The sequence below is a fragment of the Podarcis muralis genome, chromosome 3 (genome assembly GCF_964188315.1).
Source record: "Podarcis muralis chromosome 3, rPodMur119.hap1.1, whole genome shotgun sequence".
Lineage (NCBI taxonomy): Eukaryota > Metazoa > Chordata > Lepidosauria > Squamata > Lacertidae > Podarcis > Podarcis muralis.
The window spans coordinates 66273507-66298418 of NC_135657.1; the positions used below are offsets into that span (position 1 = coordinate 66273507).

A 24912-nucleotide genomic window follows, 5' to 3' on the forward strand; every position below is an offset into this window, starting at 1 on the left:
CAGATATAACTTGTCCAGTTCCATATAGTGACTAAACTATGTAAGGACACTATACAGACAGGGTGGAATCCAACTGGTGTCCTTGCACACATGGAAGGACTTATGGTTCAGAAGAGGCATCTTCTAGAACAGGATGGAAGGCAACATGGGAGCTGCAGGGGGAAGTGGGCCTTGGCAAAAATCCAGTCATACACAGAACAGTTGGTAGTTGCTGTTAAGTCTAATACAGTGGTACCTCGGGTTAAGTACTTAATTCGTTCCGGAGGTCCGTACTTAACCTGAAACTGTTCTTAACCTGAAGCACCACTTTAGCTAATGGGGCCTCCCGCTGCTGCCACACCGCCGGAGCACGATTTCTGTTCTCATCCTGAAGCAAAGTTCTTAACCTGAAGCACTATTTCTGGGTCAGCAGAGTCTGTAACCTGAAGCGCATGTAACCTGAAGCGTATGTAACCCGAGGTACCACTGTAGTACAGATCGGCTGTTGGACATACAAAGGGAGACATTACATTTTATAAACAGGTGTTCATAAACAGTCAGAGCTTACTGTATTAAGCATCCCTTAACAAGCATGTGTGTGTAAGAAACTGCCTTATACTCAGAGCATTTGCCCACCTAGCTCAGTATTGTCTATACTGACTCACAGCAGCCCTCCAGCATTTCAGACAGGACTCTTTTCCCAGAGGTATCTGGAGATGCCAGGGTTAAAACCTAGGACCTTCTGCATTGGTCTGCCACAGAGCGATGGACCCTTTCTGAAGGTCATGGGTTTATACCAAGGTGCTAGATTTGAGGACTTTTAATCCAAGCAGTATCCTTTTTACATGCAGAATATATCTGTCTTGTAGATATACTTGTGGTGGATTGAATTGATCAACCTGAGTTGGCCCATGCACTGTGGAGTGAAAAGAAAAATGGTCTAAGAAGGAGTTACTCATGTGACTAAACAGTTTAATGGAGATACCATTGCATTTTAGATATCACCGAACTGTATTGTTTGTCATACAGGCAGATTCAATTTGGTTTTCGTGCAAATTCTGTCAAGTTTCTAAACAATCCCTTACCCTCCCCTATAGTTTTTGCTTATATTTATGGAAGCAATATGCAAAATGACTATGTGGTTTCTAGCTCTTGAGAAAATATCTGTTTTATAATATTCTCAATCACATTTGCTAAAGCTTCTGAGCACACGCTGTGCTTTTTCAGCCTTTGTAATTTATTATTTCTATTCCTTGGTTTAACTATATATTTTTTTTAAATAATATTTATATTATTTTGCTCATGCAGTTGGAAAACCTAATGTGACAACTACAAAGCCAATAAGTAAGTAGTATAAATTGTTGTTTTCTTTTGTTTTTAGGTTATCAGTGATACCTAGTTCTCACTGAAGCTCTCTTCATATGACTAGCCTAGATACACTACATGTGTGTATGAATAAAGCAGGAATTCAACAGCAAGCTCAGTTCTTGACCTGTGCATCATTAATTGCTCACAGGAATAAATCCTAATGCATACTGAGAGCATGTAGATTCTGTTTGTTTTATTGGATTCTGTTTGTTTTATTGGAGACACTGGATCAGATCCAAATTGGCCATCTGGCAAAGGGCTTCTTCCATTCATGGAAGGCACTGCGATCCAGTGGAGGTTCCCTTGTGGAGGAAGGAGGATGAGAATATTTGCTGCTTTCTCTCCCCCCCCCTCCCTGCAGCCACTTGTGCCACCTTCTTATGCTACTCTAGACATCCCAAAATGAAAATATGGATCTAACGCCCCCCCTTTTTTTTGCTGGGTTGGTATTCTATGTTGGTTTGCATTGTATTGCACATACAGATAAAAACCCTGCAAAAACCTTATGTGCATATTCTTGCTCATTTGAGTAGGCACACGGCAAAAGAGAGAGAGAGAGAGAGAGAGAGAGAGAAGACAAAGAAAAACAGGGTTTCTGATAATCTGTGTTAATCTACACTGGAGGTTCACATGATTAATTGAATGGATGTGAATACATTCAGGGGCAGGACTTCCTCTTGCATTCCATGCTCCTCTTCCCACATATTCAGTTGCATGAACAGGGCTTAAAGTATATTACTTCAGTCATGATACCTCCAATGCCTCCACACCATCATTATCCCAACACAAATGCACATAGGAAATTAGGTGTCCAGGAGAAGGAATCTGGCCTGGTTTATATCTTGACACCTAGTTTTTCTATATGTAGGGGTTTTTAAAAATGGTATGGGGACCATCCGATTATATAAGTACCATCTGCAGCCCAGTAGTGTAAAACTCTGGCACATTGAGTAGCATGTATACTGTTTTACAGGGTATAGTCCTCTACTGGAAGAACTGTCTGAAGACATTCCTTTATTTGACTCTATTTTAAGGGCTGGCCAGTCCAAGCCCAGTTTAAAAGCTAAAGAACCATAGAAGGGGAGGAGAGGAGGTGTTTTAGGTTTTCGACCACTAGTATTCAGACAGCAGTCTCAGTAGACACACAGGTTACTGTCCATATCTTTCTCACTGCAGTGAGATATACTATATTTCTCTTTAAAAGGATAGTAAATATTTCTTAATTTACACCTATACATATACATAAGCCATTTTAATGTAAATTTGTGTCTCTTTTATCTATAATTTTTTGGCAATGTGTCAGTGACCACTCCAGATGCTATGGTTTACTAAGCCTGAGTCAGGAGCTCACACACGTTCTTCATCAAACTTGTTCCAGGGTGGGAGCAGGGGGATAATGCAAAATAAATATCTTCTACTTTCAAAAGTTGCAGGTGTTGCTAGTCTAGTGTTGCTAGTCTAGTTTCTCCAATAAGACCACATGGTAAATGACTGCTTACCTGAACAATAAGCGAACCTATTGGAATACAAGTGCATAGAGTACTCTAATTTTCCTACTCATATTGAGGCCAAACTTAAATTCACAAAATGTTTAGGTGTATGCATACCCCTGCGTCCTCCCAGAAAAAAAGCACAGGGGATACACAACCTGATTCAGACCTCCCCATGCACACACCGTATTCTCATTTGGACATCTTGCCTTGTCCTATTAAATTCAAGGGAAGAAACAGATTGGTCAATGCAAGGGGATGCAGGCATCTCCTTCCCCCATTAAAATGAATAGGGAAATGCCTCACTGAATTGCAGCCCTGGCATATATTGGCTGGAATTCAAAGTAGTTCTTAGTGGCTATGCACATGGGGATGCCCTTCAGAGCAGATTCAGGGGACACGGGAATAGAATGCGGAAAGGTTCCATGGCACAAGCAGATTCCACACATGCAACAACCTAGTTGAATCCCGCCCCTTGTGTTGATATGTGCTATCAACTTGGCCAGGTAACATTTGCTACCTTTGCATTCTTTCTGGGTTTGGGTCCTGTTAAGTTCTTATTTTTCCTCAAGTGTGGAAACTGATCCTCAAAATAAAAGAACTATACATTTTAAGTGAGACATGCACAGTGAAACAGTGCCTTTTGCATTTATTCCTTAGAAGAAGAAAAAGCAAAAAAAGTGGTTCAACAGAAGAAAGCTATTCCTGAAGTTAAAACAAAAGGTAGGGTGTTTCTGGTTTTAAGATGTGGCAATTAATTGACCTGATGTTCAAAGAACTCTGCCTACTGTAATTCCGTAAGATGCAAAGCCAAATCGTCACTTTTTGATTCATGTTTTAGAAGTGGAAGAAAAGAAAAAGGTAACACATGAAAAAAAAGTTATTCCTGAAATTAAAAAGAAAGGTAAGCTATCTGCACAAGTATGACATTGCTAGATCATTACTGAACTGAATTTGTATGATGGATACTTGCCTTGTTGGATGGATTCAGATAAGCAGTCACTTTAGCCCCTTCCTCTCCTCCCCCTGCCCGCCCCCCATGCAGGGGAAGTGCAATGGAGCTACCTTGTTGACCCCAGCATTGCTGCCACTTACCTGAATAGGGTGGGTGGTGTGGTGGTGAGGTCAGGCCTTTTTGGGTGGACTAGCAGAGGCAATCCGGTGCTCCCATCGATGTACAGGTGCAATGCTGACCTCACCACTGACCTGCTCCTGCACCATCCAAGTAAATGACAGCAATGCCAGTGTTGGGAGGGCAGCTTTGTGGCAGCATCCCATTGTATTTGCCACACCTAGCCCCATGCCCCAAATCTTCTCCATAGCTCCCTCAAACCCTCTGGGGCAGATTTTGGGGTACTAAGTGAGGCTGGGGAGGGAATTTGCTCTGACGATGATGTCGATTCTGCTGAATCGACACAGCTGAATTTCACCCATAAAGAAGGAAGCATGTGGAAGCAATTTGGGTATAGTGCTGACCTAATTGTGTAGTATTGCCTGGGAATGTACTGTACATCTACCTGGCATTAAGGCCTTTAAATATTGAGTGATTTGGACTGTTTTACTGGGCTTTATGTATTCTGCAAACTTTTTTGTAAGCTGTTTTGCATTTGTTTTATAAAGAAAAGCAGGATATACATTTCAAAATAAACAAACACATTACTTGGAACCAAGATGCAACAAGAAACCATGGTTTAGCACTACATATGCATGAGCACCAGTGAGCCTTGGGGTGGAATACAGAAGCGTTCTCTCTCTCTCTCTCTCTCTCTCGCTCTCTCTCTGTCTCTCTGTCACACACACACACACACACACACACACACACACACACTCCATCCCCTTTGCTCCTATGACGTATTTGTCTAACTTTTATGAAACCAAAAATGGTACATGGGGTCCTTTTTACACAAAGCCATCTTTTTATTGTCTCTTAGAAGTAGAAAAAGAAAAGGAGGTGGTAACCCATGAGAAGAAGGTTGTTTCTGAAATTAAACCAAAAGGTGGGCTATTTGAAGGTGCTTGTTTTATATTATATTATTCAACCAGTTATAGTTGGGGTGGGTGTGTTCACAACAGCAATAGCATACTGTACGACATGGGTCAGCAAACTAAGGACCGCAGGCCAGATCAGGCCCAATTGCCTTCTGGATCCGGCTTGCGGACGGTCCAGGAATCGCCGCGTGGATCTCCAGCATGCACATTCTTTCCCTCTCCCTCCCTCTCCCTCCCTCAGCAGGGAGACCCTTATTCCCTTTACAGAGCTACAATTTACAGAGTGGTTTAAAAATTGACCCCCCTTTCCAGGGAAATCTGAGAACTGAGGCTCTGAGGGGAGAAGGGTCTCCTAATCATAACAACTCTGGGCACCCATAACAAACTACAGTTCCTGGGCTTCTTTGGCAGAAGCCATGACTGTTTAAAGTGGTATGGTACTGTTTTAAATATATAGTGCAGATAGGGCCCTAGTCTGACCCAGAGGGATCTGGATTGGGAACCTTGTTCTATGACTAGGAAACGAAAATAGTTGGGGAGAAGCTATTTAGATCAGAGAATGTCACATTTTCTTCCTTGTGCTTGGTTGAATGCACATTGAAGTGTGTGATTCATATTTCTAGCATATAAAATGGCTTCCTTTTAATTATTTTTTAGAAAAAAAAGAGGAAAGAAAGAAAGCTCCTGAGAAGACAGCTGTCCCCGAAGTTAAAAAAGCAGGTAAGAAATATCAATCTGTCACTCTCTTCTCTGAAATCCCATTATTGTATGTGTACATTTTTAGACATTAAAAGTTTAAATTAGGTAGGTATGTAAATTATGAGCTCATTAAATTCTGATTTTTTTAATGTTATGAATTCAGTGTTTTTGACAGAAATGCTTCTCACTTTTATCTAGTTTTCTGCTTTGTAGCTAAACTGCATTTTAATATGTTCTTTATTTTGTTTTATAGTATTAAATATTTTAAAATTGCTACACCCTCTACATCTACAGAGCAGGTCTGCTTAGGCTTGCAATCAGTAAAACAAATAACTTCTAGGTGTCAGTTGAAGATTTCTATTAGGAGAGTGACATATGCAGGCAGTTCTTTAGATGAAATAATGAGCATAAAAGCCAAGTCCTACGTAAGAATAACTATGAGCACAATACCAACCAACATACGTAGTTACCTAATGAACAGAAGGAAATAGATGTGAATGTTTGTGCTCACAGATTTAAAAGGTAAAGGTAAAGGACCCCTGGACAGTTAAGTCCAGTCAAAGGCAACTTTGGGGTGTGGCGCTCATCTCGCTTCAGGCTGAGGGTACCAACGTTTGTTCACAGACAGCTTTCTGGGTCATGTGGCCATCATGACTAAACTGCTTCTGGCACAACGGAACACCGTGACACAAGCCAGAGTGCATGGAAACGCTGTTTACCTTCCTGCTGCAGCAGTACCTATTTATCTAGTTGCACTGGTGTGCTTTCGAACTGCTAGGTTGACAGAAGCTGGGACAGAGCAACAGGAATTCACCCCATCATGCGGATTCGAACCGCCAATCTTCCAATTAGCAAGCCCAAGAGGCTCATTGGTTTAGACCACAGCGCCACCCGCTCCCTTTGCTCACCTTTACCTGCTCACAGATTCATGCTGCTTTAAACATGTTAAGCTTTTTTAGCTACAAGGACATCCGCAAACATCCAGCAACGACATTTCATATAGATGCAAGCTTTTGCATGTGCATCTTCTTGTGGCACAGTAGCTTCATTCATAAAAGGGTGCTGTGCATAATGCCCATTGCTGGATCTCTGAATCCACCAGCTGGGGCTGGTGATTAAGATCTGTGCACTTAGTGCTGAGCACTGCCAGTCTCAACTGTGCTGATTACCTTGGGAGCACTAGGAGGAACCGGCAGAGGCTATGTCTCCCTCCCATATACTCAGAATACTTGCATTTGGTTAAATTGTTCCATCCTACCCACCAGCTATGCTGATAGTTCCTGGAGATCATTTCATTTTAATTTTATTATTAAGACCCCAAGGAGATGCCGCAAATACTGAATACAGTGGTACCTCGGGTTACATACGCTTCAGGTTACAGACTCTGCAAACCCAGAAATAGTATCTCGGGTTAAGAACTTTGCTTCAGGATGAGAACAGAAATCGTGCTCCGGTGGCGCGGCAGCAGCAGGAGGCCCCATTAGCTAAAGTGGTGTTTCAGGTTAAGAACAGTTTCAGGTTAAGAACGGACCTGAAGAACGAATTAAGTACGTAACCAGAGATATCACTGTAAAGCCATTTAGCTCAATATTATGGTATACTGACTGGTGTTGGCTCTCCAGGGTTTTAGACATCAGGCTTTCTCTGTCCTGCCAGGTTCTGCATGCGAAACATCTGCTCTTAGTTTTGACACTGCTGTAGTTTAGAACCATTGAAATGTTTTTATCATTGAAGATGACTCTTGAGTTTTGCCTTTGCTGTTCAGCAGTCAACTTGAAAACCACATAAGCACCACACTGTTTGGTTCTGTGGTACTTAAATAATAACATTTTGGTGTTAGGCAGTGAGGTTGATGGTCCATTGTCTTAAGTGAGTGAAATGTGTGTCTAGCCTTCATGTCAGTTTGTCAGTGGATGTATTAACCAGTATGGTTGTTTTTGGAGGTGAACTGATGTTACCTACCTTGAGTGAGTTGCCAAAGCAAAGGTTTCATAGTCTAATTCAATTTATGTGTGTAAATAGTCATCTCAGGACTGGATCTAAATCCCCCCAAAGTAGATCAGCTAACATAAAAACTCAGGCAGTACTGCATCAGTTGCTCCTTCTGCTACTTCAGGATGTTGTAATGGCCACCAACTCGGATGATTGTGGAAGAGATTCAGATACATTCAGGAAGAATAGGGCTATCAACAGCCACTAGCTACTATTAATCTCCAGTACTGATTAGAAGCAGCATGCCTCCGAAAAGCAGTTGCTGGGCAACACAAGCAGGACAGTTTTAGTGTGTTCATGTACTGATTGTGGACTTGTCATAGACAACTGGTTGGCCACTGTGGTAACAGAATGATGAACTAGATAGGCCTCTGGTCTGAACCAGCAGAGTTCTTGCATTCTTAAGAACTTCCTTGTTCAGTGCAGAATTGGAGTCAGCCTCCTATGTGTATGCCCCCCAAAATGCACAGAGCTACCTTCAGTATTGCAATAAATGGGGAAGCCATTCATACCTGCAGCAGCTGATCTCTTATGGAGATTTGGGGAGTGTCTACACAAATTCATTCCCAGTCATTACAATATGTTGATATAAGCTCATGCTCCTTGCACAAAGAAGGATGCTATTGAAAGTGCATTTTAAATTCCAGAAGGCAAAAAATTTAATTGAGAAACGGCTTTTGTAACATTATGTAAATGTCATATGTAGATATTATAGTATAATATAATTTATAACAATATGGCTACTAGGCATATATAAAAATTGGTTTGCCTATGTGGAACTGAAGCTCTTTTTTTCCACACCAGTCCAAAATCGTGACAAATTAATTCAGCCTCTCCATAGCTACTAAGCCTATGGCTGTGATTTACAAGCAAAAAACTAAAATAAAAATGACAGTGTGCTTGCACTTAAGCAATAATAAGCTTCAGTATTAGACATGATTTACCCAGATTTAAGTTTCATTAAGCAGGGGAAGTATATTTATTTACATGCAAAGGAGTTTAGCACTGTGAGCTATTTGTTCTTCCATTTATTTGGAATTTTAACTCAACAAAGGCTCAGGCCTCTCAAAATGTAGTATTTGAAAACCATGCAGCTAGATGTTACCTGGAACATTTAAAATACATTAGCACTAAAAACAAATGCCACTGAAACCATTGCTACAGCCATTTAACCCTTATCCTGCTAAAAATCATAAAGGCTGTCGTTGAAATCTAGAAACAGAACTCTCTCCTAACCTTACAGAATTGTCCAAAAAGACTTCCTGGGTAACAGTGACAGCCACCATCTATTTTCTCTAACAGTACCTGAGTTAGTGATGCCACATTATGACAGAGCGTTGTTGCATCTGAAGCATTCTGGAAGCAGTGGTGGACTTTGGGCTCTCGAATTTCAGCAGCACCCTGTATGGTGCTAAAATTTGGCAAAACCCCCCCCCCCCACCTCTCACACTCTGTTCTACAATATTGTTGTGGCACCCCCTGCAGCACATTGCCCAGTGCGATGGAACCAGTTGTGCTACGCTGAAACTGCCTCTGCAGGGAAAATATGACAGCCTACCTGGTTGCTGATTGCAGCAGTTTGAAGTGGTTCTTCAAAACAATCCCATTTCCTTCTAGACGTTTTATCCATCCCTGAATCTCCCAAATTCACTGGAAAAGTTCCCAGTGAACCATTTCAGTCTGGCCTATGCAAAATCACTTGGTACAGAGATCCTCCCTCCCCATGATTAAAATATCTTTGAAAAGTATGCCAGGGACTATAATGCTTACTTACTAAGCTGCATTCATCAAACTGTTGACTTTGGAACAGCCTCACTAGGGAACCATGCAAAGGCCACAACTTGGTCTCTTGATTCCAACAGTTGTACCCACATATGAATTAGTTGTGAATCATCCCTTTGGATTGCCTTTCTAAATGCACGCTCACATCAATAAATAGTAATGTTTTCGTTGAGACTTACTAGAAATATTATACTGGGAATAATGTAAGTCTAGCAGCAAGAAGCAAAACACCGTGGTGCCATAAATAATAAGAGTTCTTAACAAAAGTGACATGGAGAATGCATTTTACTGTAATCCATACAAATGGCAGTCAATGAATTGAATACAGAAAACAGCTATATTAAATGCAAGTGCTACTATCTAGCTGTTTCAGCCACATAATCTAACCAATGCACACATCTATGTGCTTCTAAAAGGCACAAGTCTGAAAAAGGAATAATAGGCCCTTGCTCAAAGTGAAAGACCTTGGCTGGATCTAGACATGTATTTAAAAAAAAACGTTACAGGAAGATACGTCATAAAGCTCATAATGTAAAATCCCATAGGCTATTTTTGACTGCTCCACAGCACTATCTGGTGTCACAAGTTTCTAATGCAGTTATAACAATATACGTTAATTAACTGAGTGTAGCTGCTTCCCTTGGTTCTCCCGTGCGGCTGTGGCAGATTGGCAACTCCCCAAGGAAAATCTAAATGAAGGTAGAGGGATAAAAATACCATTAAATAGGTACCCAAAATTCAAAAGTTACTTCTGTGTGTTCTGTGAAAGCAGCAGCAGAGAAATCCCAGACACCTTTAATCAGAAGTAGGCACAACTTTCCTCATGGAGCCTTACTCTTTAGTACATGTGCTCAGGATTGTTGTTGTTGTTATTTAGTCGTGTCCGAATCTTCGTGACCCCGTGGACCAGAGCACGCCAGGCACTCCTGTCTTCCACTGCCTCCCGCAGTTTGCTCAGACTCATGTTTGTAGCTTCGAGAACACTGTCCAACCATCTCGTCCTCTGTCGCCCCCTTCTCCTTGTGCCCTCCATCTTTCCCAACATCAGGGTCTTTTCCAGGGAGTCTTCTCTTCTCATGAGGTGGCCAAAGTATTGGAGCCTCAGCTTCACGATCAGGATTACTTGCCTATAATGGCATGAGTTTTCATAGTTAATTAGATGTAGAAGTGGTGTATTAGTTTGTTTCTCTAATCTGCTTCATATTTTTTTTTCAAATGAGTACTTAGAAAATGTACCTTTCCAATTCTGTACTGCCTTTTTAAAATGGATCATCACAATCAACATTTCACAATTTATTGTATTTAAGACTGAATATTATGTAAGAATGCAGTTTTCGCCCTTCATATTCCACTTGAAGAGAATTATGCAATACAAAGTAAAAGTATTCATCTGTTTAGTTACTAACAGTTTATGACTCACTTTCCAAAAGAATCTGCCAAAACACAATATAAGCCACCCCTACAGATCTGTGTTTTTCTTAATTTAATAAACTGTAGTATATATATATATATATATTTTCTAGGTACACATGCTGCATATATGTCACACTTTAAATAAATTCTCTCTATTTTGTTGATTTGATACAGCAATAATTCTTGCCACATTTACCCTTCAGATAATGCAGTACAAACTGCACTTTTTAATGTGTGGTCATAGCAACTAGGTCTCATTTCCTGAGATGGTTTGTGGGATTCTTTTAGATAAATTGTTGGTTTTTATTTGCAGCATTTTGCTAAAAACAAAGGAACGCAATCTGTCAAACACAGAAGTATAAACGCTGCTTCTGACAGAAATTTCACCTTAGAAGCTCGTTAAAACTTCTTCAGTGTTTGTCTTATTCTGGTGCATGCCCCTTGGAGGGCAACACTGCTAAATAATTATTTGTTTACATCCCTTTGGTTGTGTACCAATTCAAAACCAGAGGTCATTGTTTTCTCAATGATTTGAATACAAAGATATTCTCTCTCTCTCTCTCTCTCTCTCTCTCTCTCTCTCTCTCTCTCTCTCTCTCTCTCTCTCCTTCTCTCTCTCTCTCTCTCTCCCCCCCCCCTTGTTGGTTATCAATACTTCACCCCACTGTCCCAACATTCTGTTGTGCTTATGACTAAGACCTGTGGAATTTGACATCTCCTGGTGTATATATTAGAAAGGCAGACAGAGATGAAAGAACTACTAATCGTAAGAGTGGGGGACATGGTAAGATGTGACCCAATCAAGATGGAAGGGTTATTATATAAGGATAACAGAGTCGCCAGAGTGAAGTGTCTTAGTTGGAATAAGGTTTGTCTATTTGTTAGGCCATTGTCCACACTCTAATTGTGTTGTGGCCTGTGGCTTTTCGCAACAGTTGCTAAATCAAAGTATTTGTTGGGACTGATACTGTGTGTGTGTGTTTAATGGCTGATAATACAATCAACTCTCAACTTGCATGGGGGTTAAAGCCAAAATTGTGTATAGTCAAAACAGACTCTCTCAGAACCTCCGATTCCTCATACCAGTGCCACTGAATACTCTCCATGTACCGCCAGATACTCTCCCAAGGTGAGTGCAATGGATGGTGCAATTGGCATCTTTTCCCCTTCGCAGATGCCAACCCACTTATTATTATTATCATTATTATATTTATTATTAGCCAAGCACGCAAAGCTGAATTCAAGTTGTGAGTCTGTGGTACATATTCCAGAATATATATTTCTTGTGTTTAACAGTTTTTATTTATTTATCATGGGTTGTTGAAAAGATTTTGCCAAAGGAAAGAAACTTTGCCTATTAAATCAGCACATATTATCCGGTGCAGTCAACTCATGCTGGTAAATCAATTTGGGGGTCTGTGGAGAAGATCAAATCTAATTATGGAGGCTGTGGAGGAGGCCAAGGGCATGGTCTCAGACACATGCACATTGATTTGTCCCCATTGAGTCATCTGCACACAACTTATATAAAGAAGAGTTAGGAATATAGGAACATAGAAAGCTGTTTTAAACTGAGCCTAATGAGACCATTGGCCCACCTTGCCCAATACTGTCTACACTCTATTTCTACATCTGATTCAGATGGGGGGGATTAGAGCCCACATATTAATAATACCTCATTCCCCAAATCCCTTAGTGACAGAACCAGTGGCTTCATCCTCTTCTTCATCATCTTATTTTTATTATTAACATTGTCACTTAAATTTCTATACCACCCTTCATCTGAAGATCACAGGGTGGTTTACAATATAAAAGCACAAAAATAACATATAGATGTTAAGTAGCATAGGGAATAAGATTGAATCAAGGCAGTCTCAGTAGCAAGGCAATGGGGAGAAGCACACTAGCTCCTCTCCCTTTTGTCATCATTTCAGTTGCCCTAAATGGCCTCAGTCCAGTATACCTGAAGGAGCGTCTCCACCCCCATCATTCTGCCCGGACACTGAGGTCCAGTGCCCAGGGCCTTCTGGCAGTTCCCTCATTGCGAGAAGTGCAGCTACAGGGAACTAGGCAGAGGGCCTTCTCAGTAGTGACGCCCGCCCTGTGGAACGCCCTCCCAGCAGATGTCAAAAAGATAAACAACCACCTGAAATTTAGAAGACATCTAAAGGCAGCCCTGTTTAGGGAAGATTTTAATGTGTGACATTTTAATATATTTTTTACTCTTTGTTGGAAGCCACCCAGAGTGGCTGGGGAGACCCAGCCAGATTGGCAGGGTACAAATATATTATTATTATTATTATTATTATTATTATTATTATTATTATTATTATTATTATTATTTGTGGAGGGTGGCTGTCTGAAGTAGGGAGCTTATTGCATTTGTGGAGGCTCCTGTAAGTTTTCCAGGTTTCTAAAATATTCAGGTAACCTCCCTGGATGCAAAAGGAGCTAGCAGGGGTGTTAGAAGGCAGTGATTTCTGTTCCAACCTGTATTTGTCAGCACTGTTTCCATTCTGTTGCAGTTTGGTTTCTGTCAAATTATACATCAGATAATAATCTGCCAAATAGTATGTTTCTGTCATGCTGTCAGCTATGCAACACCCATTACACAATTTACACTTATTTAAATAAAAAATATAAATATATAATTAAATATAAAGGAAACGTCTAAACGTCCATTAAGTATGCATCATTTGTGAACTTCTAAAAGCCAACGATGTGAACAAACACCAATTGTATTTGCTCAGTTGATTCCCATTTCTGATCACAGATGAACCTGGAAACTCCAGGAATTTCTGCTTAATTTCCCATCTTTGTTGGAATTGTCCTACATCCCTAGGATCTTTCACACTCATCTCCACTGGCTTCCTCATGTGTTTAAGTTACTTTTATAGGTAATGCCTCAAGTCTTTAAATAGTGTGTTCATTCTCTCTGTGTTACACTCACTAATTTCAGTGAGGCTTACTCATGAGTAAGTGTGTGTAGGTGTGCAGTCTTTGTGCTTTATTGTGAGGAGGATGAGAGAGAATGAATGAGTGAATGTGGGACTGATGAAATATATATCACTTGCATTCACAAATATCTACCGATTTCCCAGTTGTTTTCTCTTTTTTTAATCCCTCATATAGCATTTTGCAGGCAGAACCTGATAATAAAATAATAAAAATGCAGCTTGCTGAAAGGAGGACCTCCTTCAGTTCAACATCTGTGCTAAAGAAAAAAACTAAAGGAAGGCGATGCTGTGTCTCTTTGTGAAGACTTTTTACCCTAATGCCTCCCTTGGCAGGAGTTCTCTTTAATATTGATTGTGCACTATTATCAAAGCAAAAACTAGCAGCAACCGAAGCCTGTGTGATGGAAGGAATGGAGGAGGTTTTGAATTTCCAGGGCACAAACACAGGAGTGTGTTGGACTTGGAATACTAGATAGGGGTCAAAGGAGGTAAAGAGCGAAGTGGGGACACTCTGCTGGGGGAACAGATGGGGAAATAAGCAGGAAAGAGCTTTCATATAAGTGAGGGGAGGAAAGCATAAGTTGTTACAGACTAGCTTTGAGAAGGCAGAGACATCTACAGACAGAAAATCTATGAAAGGAAAGAGTTAGAAAATACTGATTTCTTTCCCAAGGTTGAGATATGTGAAGACAGGAGTCAATTATAACAGCTTTCTTGCTCCTCTTCTGCTATCTGCCCTGCCAAATTTCACATATGCTGGTTGCTTCTATGAGTTCTTGCATTTCATACATTAGCCATCTTTCCTTGGAAAATATAAGACTATTTTGACAGGCAGTCACCTAAAATATATTTTTTTTAAGAAAAGAAAATGGTTTGCCAACACCCTTTCAAAACCTCTCTGTATACAGCCTTCTGGTTTTCTGTATTTAAAGGTCACTGTTTTGCAGGCTCATTAAAAGGTTCCTCTAATTGCCAAATACATATTTAGATTTCTGCCAATTCAGAAATAGGGCTCTTTCATCCATGGTGCATCACTGAACCAATTCCCTCTAAATGCGAGACGTATTTGCATTCGTATTTACTCTATTCCAGTCTTCGTTCTATTCACTCTCATTTCCTGCAGTGTAAACTAATACTGAATGTTTCACTCTTCAACACAAAATGAACCCGAGGATTGTTAATTAGCTTTTTAAAATGTTCGTGTAGATAAAACACATTAATCCTCTGACCTTCAATAATGCAAAAACATGGTGCTAATTGGTCTGGAGGAAACACACAGCGATCACAACACCAGACAATTCTGTTGTTGACTTGGAAGCCTTGTTTAAACAAACATAACCGGCAAAACAAATATCTGGCACAACCCTATTTGAAAATCCACATAGACCAGCCTTCTACTGCTCTGGGCATGGCGTGATAGTTGCACAGGCTAGTCTAGATGGCAGATTGTTTCACAGCTGTTGGAGTGTTAAGCGACTGTCAAAAGCCTGACTCTTTGATTGAGTAGACTTGTCCTCTGTTGCTTCAGAGGGCAGGGTTAGAACCAATAGGTGGAAATCACAGGCAAGCAGATTTGGGCTGAATATTGAACGAAACTTCCTAATGGTAAGAGCTGCCTGACAGCGGAACATACTGCCTTGGGAGATAGTGGGCTTTCCTTCACTCTAGACAGCCATCTGTCTGGGATGCAGTAGTTGCAACCTGCATTATAAATCCTGTTGTGAACATGGGATTGGACTACATGAGCTCAAGGATCTCTTCCATCTTCTTAAGTGAGTGCTTTCTGGTCATATTACAAGAAGAGAATACCAAAACAAATGGATAACAGTTTGTTATGGGACTGGTTTAAAGCCCCAGTGTTGAACTTAAAAAAATATAACAACCACAACTAGGGTGCATTCATTAACATGAGCTGTAGTCTGAAGTGGTGTGGTCCAAGGATGGCTTTATCACATGGTGAACAGTTTACGTAGCTTAGGCCTAACAAGTCCTATGACCTGGAGATACATGGCTATCATTGGCTATATCTGATCAACCATATTGCCATCTGAGCACAGAACAGGCTTCAGAGACAAGCCTGTGTTTGCATTCCCTGCTGCCTTTTTGCATAGCATGACAGCAGGCATATTGTCATCAATACTGTGATGTTGAAATGCCAATCTCTGCAGCTTTCAAAAGGGCACCGATACATGGGAAATGAGGAGAAAAGGCCAAGCCATTCTCTCGCAAGTTGGCCTTTGTTACTCTGCTTTATAGACACATTTAAAAAAAGTCCTGTGACAATTTTTAAACTTCTTGATGTTTTGACGAGAAAGGACCTCTTTAAAGTCTCATGTAACTTTCGTTATGTTAATAGATTTGATTTTGTTCACAAAAGAAATGTTGGTGACCCCTTGTGGCTAAATATCCATTACTCTCTTTTGGGCTTTTCTATTTGCCTATGTTATTGCTTTCTTCCTATTAAATATCACTATATTCCAAAGCAAGTGGTTTATGAGGAAGGGAGATCAAGGAGTTCAGTTGATGATTAGGGATATCTTATAGTGCTCAGCATGAAATGGAGACTGGGTTAAGGCCTTTGCGGTATTTGAAGTTTTGAGATAACAAATAACAACAAAAGGCATAATTTTTATTTTGGCTATCTGTTTTTACTGATGCTCTTACCTTTTGAGTTTTAGCTTGTGGACTACTGACTGATTCATCCTTACTTCACAATTAGCCCTTAGCACTCTTATCATCTCCATTCCTTCACACTTCTTCCCCTGCACCTGCAAAGCTTTCCTCATTTGATGTTTTCTGGCATTGTCTAGCTTTTGCTCCTTTCTGCTTTCAGATATAGGAATGCAATATATATATATATATATATATATATATATATATATATATATATATATACACACACACACACACACACACACACACACACAACAACAAAATACTAGTGTTTCTCTCACACACACAGACACACACACCACACCTCTCAGTGGAAATTGGTAGCTAGGTGATGACCAAAAAATCCCAGTGATGACCCACATAATTGTTTGGTTGCAAATATTTAGAAGCAAGTTACTAACTTCGGACAAAACTACCAAATCTTATCAAGGACTACAAAGAGTTAACCATTCCATTTCCAGACTCTGGCAAGTCCTGCTGGACTGTACCACTTCAAACCTCAAGTTAGCATGCAAGTACTGATGGAACTTTCAAACATGTAAGTCAGTCCTCAGCAGCCTGAATCCCTACTGCTCAGCAAGAGATGAATCACACAATCCTTTTGAACTGTGTAGCTCAGATCTGTGTCCCTGTCCATTTGAATTTTCCAGAAGCTCTATTCATCCATATATGGACTCAAACTGGGTAGTAGGATGGGCACATCCCTATCCAGTTTGAGCCCCCACATATGCTTTTCTGTGCCTGAAAAGGACTAGAGAGGTCTTTAAAACTACTCATGCGTACCTTCAAGTAGTGGGGAGAAATTATGTTTACTTTGCATTTTAATGTGCATTAATACAAACCACAGGTGCAGAATTTGTGGTTCAAACCACAATTCCGCCATTTTGTCCTATGTGAAATTTGTCCCTTTGAAGCTCTTGCATGTTAAGCCATGTACTGCTGAATTTGATAATGTCTCATCTTTGAGAGATCAATGGAAACAACACAAGTTGTTAGAGATAAATGGAAGGTATTCCATTGCATCCTTAATTATGTGATTATTTCAATGTGTGCCCAGTTTTAGGCAGCTGGAATTGTAGTTCTCTTCCTTTTCATGCAGTGCCATCCTCCATTTTTTCTTTTTAATGAATTGGAGCTATTAAGTTCTATGAAGTGTTGTATAATGACTGGCTTAGCGGTATGTGCAGATGTTCTTGAAAATAATTGCAGTAAATATATGTGGTTGAGCACTTAAGAGAGTGCACTTAAGAGAGTGTATGACACCCCTTGCTAAAATGGACCAGTAGAAACCGTATTAGTCATACTTGCTCTTGTGTGAAAGTTCTGAAGTACACATAAAATACACATTTTGGCAAATTATTGTATACAATGTGACAGTACACTCCAAAATTGAGTTAAATAGTCACTAATGAACAAACAGTGATTTTAGATTAGCATTGAACTCCCCCCTGTTTGTGCATAGAGATGCACACAATCAGGAAAGATGTGATAGGCAGGATCTGAAGAGCTAGTCTTGTGGCATAGAATGAACATCTTTCATAATGTTTTCCCGCCTGATCAAAGCATGTTTGTGGGTTTAATGAGACAGCTTGGGATATAATATACTGAAAACCATAATTATTGCATATTCTTCTTCTGTGATGGCTAATGGGCACAGTAAAGGCTGCGCTACACTTATAACAGAATTCTTAACGATTCTGCTGCAATGTCCTAGCAGAAAGCAATCAAGCCCACTGCAAATGTAAAAAAACATCAGCAGGTATTTGTTCCCTTTTGGATCAAAAGAATATCAGACAGATCCTTTCTCCTGTTGCAAACTCAAAACTTCATTTAGTTTTGAAATTTTACAGATGTCAGAGAAGACCCTCAGCAGATGTACTCCTGTTGACTTTAATGAGACTTTGCCTGAGCAAGTGGCTTCTTTATATCCTTTTGTTACTTGAGGCAAGGTCTTACATTCAGCTCGTGTGGTGATAAAGCAACCCGCTGCTTGCTTTGAACTGTTAAGCAAGTGCATGACTTGGTAGGAGACCTAAGACCTTAGTTTCAACTTACAAAACAATAGTGGCAAATATCAAATAGACTGTTGTTGTTGTTGGCATCGGGAGACAATGGAGGAGTGTGCCTCTGGCAGTGAGATCAAACTGTTGGAAGGTTGCAGCACCTGCTGTGGCTGTAGAGAGAGATGTATTATGGGAGAGAGATGCTTGGTTGCAGCTGGGGCAGATGAAGGCATCCAGTTATGCTGCAGCAGATGCACCATGGCATTTCTTCCCTCTGCTCGCCTCCCAACGGTCATTCCTCCTCTGATCTTTGCTATACATACACAACCTGTATGTCTCCAGGCACTGTGGTTATCTGCAAGAGATTCCCACAGGACGGGGCTGATGTTGCCAGCCTTCGTGTCATGTGTGCAGACATCTCTGTAATGCAAAGTTGGTCTGCCTATGGGCCTGGTGCCTGAAGCCAGCTCCCTGTAGAGCACATTCTTGGGAATCTTGGACATCATGGACATGGCCAAGCCAGCAGAGACATCACTAAGACAAGAATATGAACATCCTGGGAATGTGGACTTGGGAGAGCACATCCTTATTTGAAAAAGCATCCTGCCTAAAATCTTCCGGGCATTGAGGTGTTGCACCTGACGCTTGTAAGTTGCCCACAAGTCACTTCCATAAAGCAGTGTGCTCAACACGCCAGCCTGGTAGACCTTCATCTTGCTATTGAACATTAGCATCTCATTCTCCCATACCATTTCAGAGAGGTGAGCCATTGCCATCGCTGCCTTGCCAATACACTTGCCCAGCTCAGCATCAAATAGATAATACATTATGGGAATTCAGTCCTCATCTTCTTGACTGTAGATTGTGCAGTTTTAGGGTTCTACATGCAACACTAGTATACAAGGATCCATTTGTGTAACTGTTGGAGTAACGGGAAGTAATAATCATTCCTTTTTAGTTAAAGATTTTCTAAGCTAAGCAGCAGTAAACACTGCAAAATAGAAACACAGGTCAATGTCACATAACAGATAGTTTCTTTCATAAAAATATTTGAATGAAATGGCTTTCTATTTGCTCATCTTGCTTTGAGTCATATGCAATAGCTTTCTGGATGTTGCTATGTTTTATTAATTAACACATATAAAATTAATACAAAAATTAACAAGGCAAAAATCACTACAATTTTAAAAAGTAATCAGATATATTTCTAATCTTATTTTTTTCTAATGTTCTAGGCAATCATTTTTACATAGCTATGATGTGTTGAGTATCCTTATTGTTGATTAAAAATGGTGGTTCTGTAAATGAAGACAGAGGCCCCATCTGCACTGTATATTTAAAGTGGTATTATACCAGTTTAAACAGCCATGACTTCCCCCAAAGAATCCTGGGAACTGTTATTTGTTAAGGGCGCTGAAAGTTCTTAGGAAGCCACTACTATCCTCAGACAAAGGCAGGACAATAGCAGCTTCTCCATCACAATTTATCCAGTCAGTCTGCATCTAATTGGAAAACAAATGCTTAGATCAAGATCCTTTCTTATGGTCCATCGTTTGCACTTCTGGAGCTTCTGCACAAGTGGGGTTTCCCAGTAACTGCAGGGCAGTTTCCAGTGCAGAAAGAGAGATGCATCTAGTGCTACATCTTCCATTACAGGGAATAGGATAGCCTAAGTATACAGGAGTGCTTGTAAATTGCAGCAAATCACTGCAATCACATTGAAAATATACACTTGTATTTATATTTTAAAATTTAAAGCTTACTGTATTTTTAGAGCTCCAAACAGACAGTTTTAGATTGAATTTGCCTGAAAAATATTCGATTAAAATCCAGTTGAAAACAAAATAACTGTAACCAGGCCTCTTCCCAACCAACCACCACCACAATAACCCTAAATGTATGTTTGATAACCTTGATTTCATCCCAACAACATAATCTCAAATATAAACAAGTTCTTCTTATCAGGCTTTTCAAATACACTCAGACATGGATGTAGAGTTTTGCTGTATAGTTGATAACAGTTGCTTTGGAAATGTAATGGCTTTGATTTAATTTTAGTTCATCCTCGGCTTTGGCCAGATAGATATCTAGCTTTTAGATCGCTGGATAGAAATAAAATACATTGCTCAGCAACAAATATATAAAGTCAGGCAAATCTGCTATTTAAGACTGGTCTATATGAAGAATGGTCTCTCATTGACTAAAATGTTCAGATGCTAAGCTATTTTTCAGACAACGTATGCCACCTGCTGCTGCTTTTATTTTAACACATTTGGACACTTTGCTCGGGGCAGCAAATGGAACGTTAAGTACCATCCATGCATGATGTATTGGTTTAAAAGCCCCCATTAATGTGTCAAATGTGCAGGAAATGATTTCACACATGTGGCCGACATACTGTATCTAGAAACCTTCTGCTTATCTAGTTTCTTGGAAGCACTTGGAAGTGGTTATGCTAGATTTATATAACCATGTAAGTGGAACCACTGATCGGTTTGTAGACGGTGAGCCGAAAGTCGGAAAGACTTCAGTCATTTCATTAGTAATTTATTTTTGCAGCAAGTCAGTAATAGCAGTAAGGCCACAATCCTAAGCACATTTCCAATGGAGTAAGTTCTACTGGACAAAATGGAACTTCTCAGTAAGTATGAGTAAGATTGCACTGTATGGATTCGAAATATAAGGGGGAAATGATCCTTCCTTCCCTAGTGAAATATCTTGTATGGCGCCTCTTTATTTCTAGCGCGTCTGGCATTCTGGCAGTAGGCTTCTGAATACCAGTTGCTGGAAAGCACAAAAGGGGGCAGTGCTGTTGTGCTCAGATCATGCTTGTGGCTTTCCCACAGGCATCTCATTGGCCACTGTGAGTAAAGGATGCTGGACTAGATGGGCAATTGGCCTGATCCACCAGGCTCCTCTTATGTTCTTATTTTCCCAGTCCATTAGAGCACCTGAGCCTCTACAGCACAGTGGGTGACCTGTGGCCCCAGGGGCACATATAGCCCTCAGCCTGATTTCGTGTGAATGGCCAGGAGATTTATTTATTTATTTAAGCAGGAGCAGGGGAAGAGAGAAAGAAAAAGGAGAGAGACAGAAACGGAGAGAGAAAGCCAGGTGCACACTGTTCAGTTTCAGGTCTGGCCAAGCCCACAACTGACATCAGTTCCACTCACAGCTGGAATGTTCCCACCCCTCAAAATATGGTCAGGAATGTCTCTTCCAGCTACCAAATGCCTGCACAAACAGAAATGTTTTTAACTTCCTCTTTAACATTAATGACAGAGACAGATGCATCTTACCATGGAAGACGTTCTACAAATGGGGAACCACCACCAAAAAGGTCCTGACATGCATCAGTGCAACCAGGCAGCAGCCAGTTGAACCACCATCAACAGGCCCTCACCTACTGATTGTAGGACCTGAGATGGTCAATACTGGGGGGGGGTGCCCTTTTAGGTACTTACGCCCCAAGTTGTACAGGACTTTGTACACGAGTTCTGTCATGCAAGGTTTTATTTACAATATATGTTGGATGGCAGAAGGTCCTTGGCATGAACACCAACAGATATTGTTCCCCATCAGATTTCCAGGGGAAACACCAATGCCTTATTATAGAGAGCAAGTCTTCTGTGTGTCTTTCAGACCCATTTTGAGGACTGCCAGACTCCTGCAAGCAACCCTTGATACAAACTTCCAACCAAGGGAGGGAAGAAGAAAGACATTTCCCTGTTTTTGCTCATCTTCTAGAAACATATTGAACAATTTAGTTTATCTGTCAACACTTTGGCCCAAGTTTGCATAGCGAAGGAGAGACATGGCCATGGCTATTTACTAAACAAAAGAAATGTTATAGTGATAGCTGAAATGGAATGGAATGGTGTTCAGTTAAACCTCATCATAGTTACTTGGACAGTTGCCTTTCTACGAAATCTTAGATCAAGAGGTTGGAAATCTACCTGTGGCCTTCCACATCCTGTTGAACTCCAATTTCCACCAACCTTAGCAAGCATTGCCAATAGTCAGGGATGATGTGATTTGTAGTCCAGCAACATTTGAAGGGCCAGAGGTTTCCCATCCCTGTCCTAGATGGCCTAAGTTGGTCGGTCATTGTCCTAAATTGCACATTCTGAAAAACATTTTTGTGAAGGCTTGGCAACATAAACCTGGGATTCACACTCACTCAGGATTCAGGCAAAAAATAATAATGCTCCAAGTCTCTATTTTCTGAAAAATAGCAGTATCGCATAGCAGTTTATTATAAACCACCTAGGGATATAGTTGTATGAAAGGCACAAAGGGGGGGCTTTAGTTTTTATCACCCTGTGTGTTGTTTAGATGTCATTTGCAGCTACTGTATTGCTGCTAGTTTACTTCAAAGGAATGTTGAACAAGGCCTGAGGTAAAATTGAGTGGCTTGTGCTGAAAGAAGGAGACTGAGCTTTTCTGTTTTCATATATATATTTTCACACACACACGGTTATAGACAGATCATGTTTGTCAAAATATTTGCTTGTTAAAATGAAGAAACAGAGTGTTTACCTGTACAGTATTTCTTTTCCAGAACCACTTGTTCTCCAACTGGAAAAAAGTAGTCAAGCTGTTTTTATTATTACTGTGTAGATAGTACTTACATCCCTCGTCCTGATATTCTGTCCCTCACTCCCATGCCTTGGAGCCTGCAGGGTCCCATCGTCCACCTGTCCCTCAGCTGAATTTATGCTTCAAAGAAGCCTTCCTTAGACAACAAAAGGCTTTTTTCAAGTCCAATTGTGTCAGGTGGATTTGGGGGGATATAGAAGAGAGTTGTGGCATGTGAATGGTGCCCACTGCAGTTTATTCAGTTTGTAAATGGGTTCACAGACCCCAAAATATTGGCAAGCCCTTCTCTAGAGTTCATAATAATATCATGTTTGATGTAAGAATTGGGGGGGGGGTGTAGGGGGGATGCAAAGTGACAAACTGTACTTGACCTTACAAAATATAATTCTCTCCTCCTACATGCCCAAACGACTGATATTTTGCTAATCCATTATCATTAATGTGTGGCTTGCCTTTCTTGAAAACGTTCATGTTATTGCTACTATTCCTAGTTTTTATGATCCCCTCATAAAGCATTGCTTTTATTTTCAAATGTGCCAGTGTTCTTAGAGTAATTAGTTTCACTACTTTCGCTAGTACTGCTTATTTTAAGAAATCCTGGTCTGTTTTTGTCAGTCAGGTACAATATACCTCTATGACTTCAGTTTTACTGCTTGAATTGGTGGCCTGCTGATTCCTTCATCAAAAGGTGGCTACTCTGTCCAAGCCATAATTTCATTGTTATATTATTTTCATGTCAGAATGTGAATTCAGCTAAGTTCTCCAGTATTTGTGGAACATCACTGGACAGGAGCGAGAGGAAGCTACTTCAAAACTTTATAAACCTGTGAAGGATTAAGAAATGAGACTTACTGATGAGTAATTTACTAATGCTTGCAGCATACTAAAAATCCTGGCAACATTATAAACATCTGATTTGTGATTGAACTTCTTTTCATAGTTGCAGCTCAGATAGTTGTATCTCACTACGGGTCAGTTTTGAAAACTTGAGATCCTCATTCTCCAATAGATACAATGCATGTTGAATAAGGAACTGATCATATAATGAATGTATAGTGAGGAGTACTCACAGTCCAAGATAATATTTAAGATATTCAAAGGAGATGTAGACTTAATTTTTTAAAACACTGCTAAATTTTATTTGTGCTACATAATTTTGTTTTTAACCTCATTTTTATCTATTTTAAAGGAAATTTTATTAAATGCCATTGTATTTTATTGTGTTTATGTAAACCTCATATATATATGTAGAGAGATAGAGATAGAGAGAATACTCCTGAGTGTTCATGCAGTATTCCATCACCTCCTTATTTGACTCTTTTGGAGCATCAGGATATTAAGTATGAAAAATAGGTCAACAATGAAATATACTTGTATGGACTACAGCTATGAAGAAGGTATTTGAAATATATTCTTTATCCGAAATATATCACACTATCCCAATATTTCAGAACATTTTTAAGTGAGCTCGGGGTATTTAATTGTAGCTCACATCTGGTATTGCATATAATGCTGCCTGTGTATTCAGGTTTTATAGCTTCCAGTAATGGCAGATTATTGTGATAAATGATTCATATCAACTACAAGTGACACCTTTTAAAATTTCCATATCTGGCAACTATAAAGTGTTTCTTGAATGCTTCAGCAGACCCCCATGGCCGAAAGCTGCTTTATGATTAATTTCATCTCAATGTGGTAATTAGCATGCTTTGAAGTGATTCCTAGAAAACATGCTAATAGAGGCAGCAGATTAACCCAGAAATATTTTTAGTTCAGAGAGCAATGTACGTACACCCAAGAATAATTGAGTTTCCCCTTGAAATTTCTAGGCGTTTTATTGCTTTTGATCAAAGAAAGGGCATTTAATAGGAATCCTGCAAAAAATAAAACAATAAATATGGTTCTTTTTGTGATGATCAGATAAATCCTATTGGCTGTCATTCTACCTGAGGTTGTGCTGTGTTGCAA

At 40.1% G+C, this 24912-nt stretch overlaps 1 protein-coding gene across 14 annotated transcripts in view; it reads left to right on the plus strand.

Annotated features, from left to right (window-relative positions):
• The window catches only part of TRDN (triadin), a 163230-nt gene that overhangs the window by 89355 nt on the left and 48963 nt on the right, over positions 1-24912 (plus strand). For all 14 annotated transcript variants that reach the window (XM_077926033.1, XM_077926028.1, XM_077926036.1 and 11 more), the window contains 5 exons: positions 1288-1323; positions 3498-3560; positions 3679-3741; positions 4769-4834; positions 5484-5546. In XM_077926033.1, the coding sequence (XP_077782159.1) occupies positions 1288-1323; positions 3498-3560; positions 3679-3741; positions 4769-4834; positions 5484-5546 (291 nt within the window). The remainder of the gene's footprint in view (positions 1-1287; positions 1324-3497; positions 3561-3678; positions 3742-4768; positions 4835-5483; positions 5547-24912) is intronic.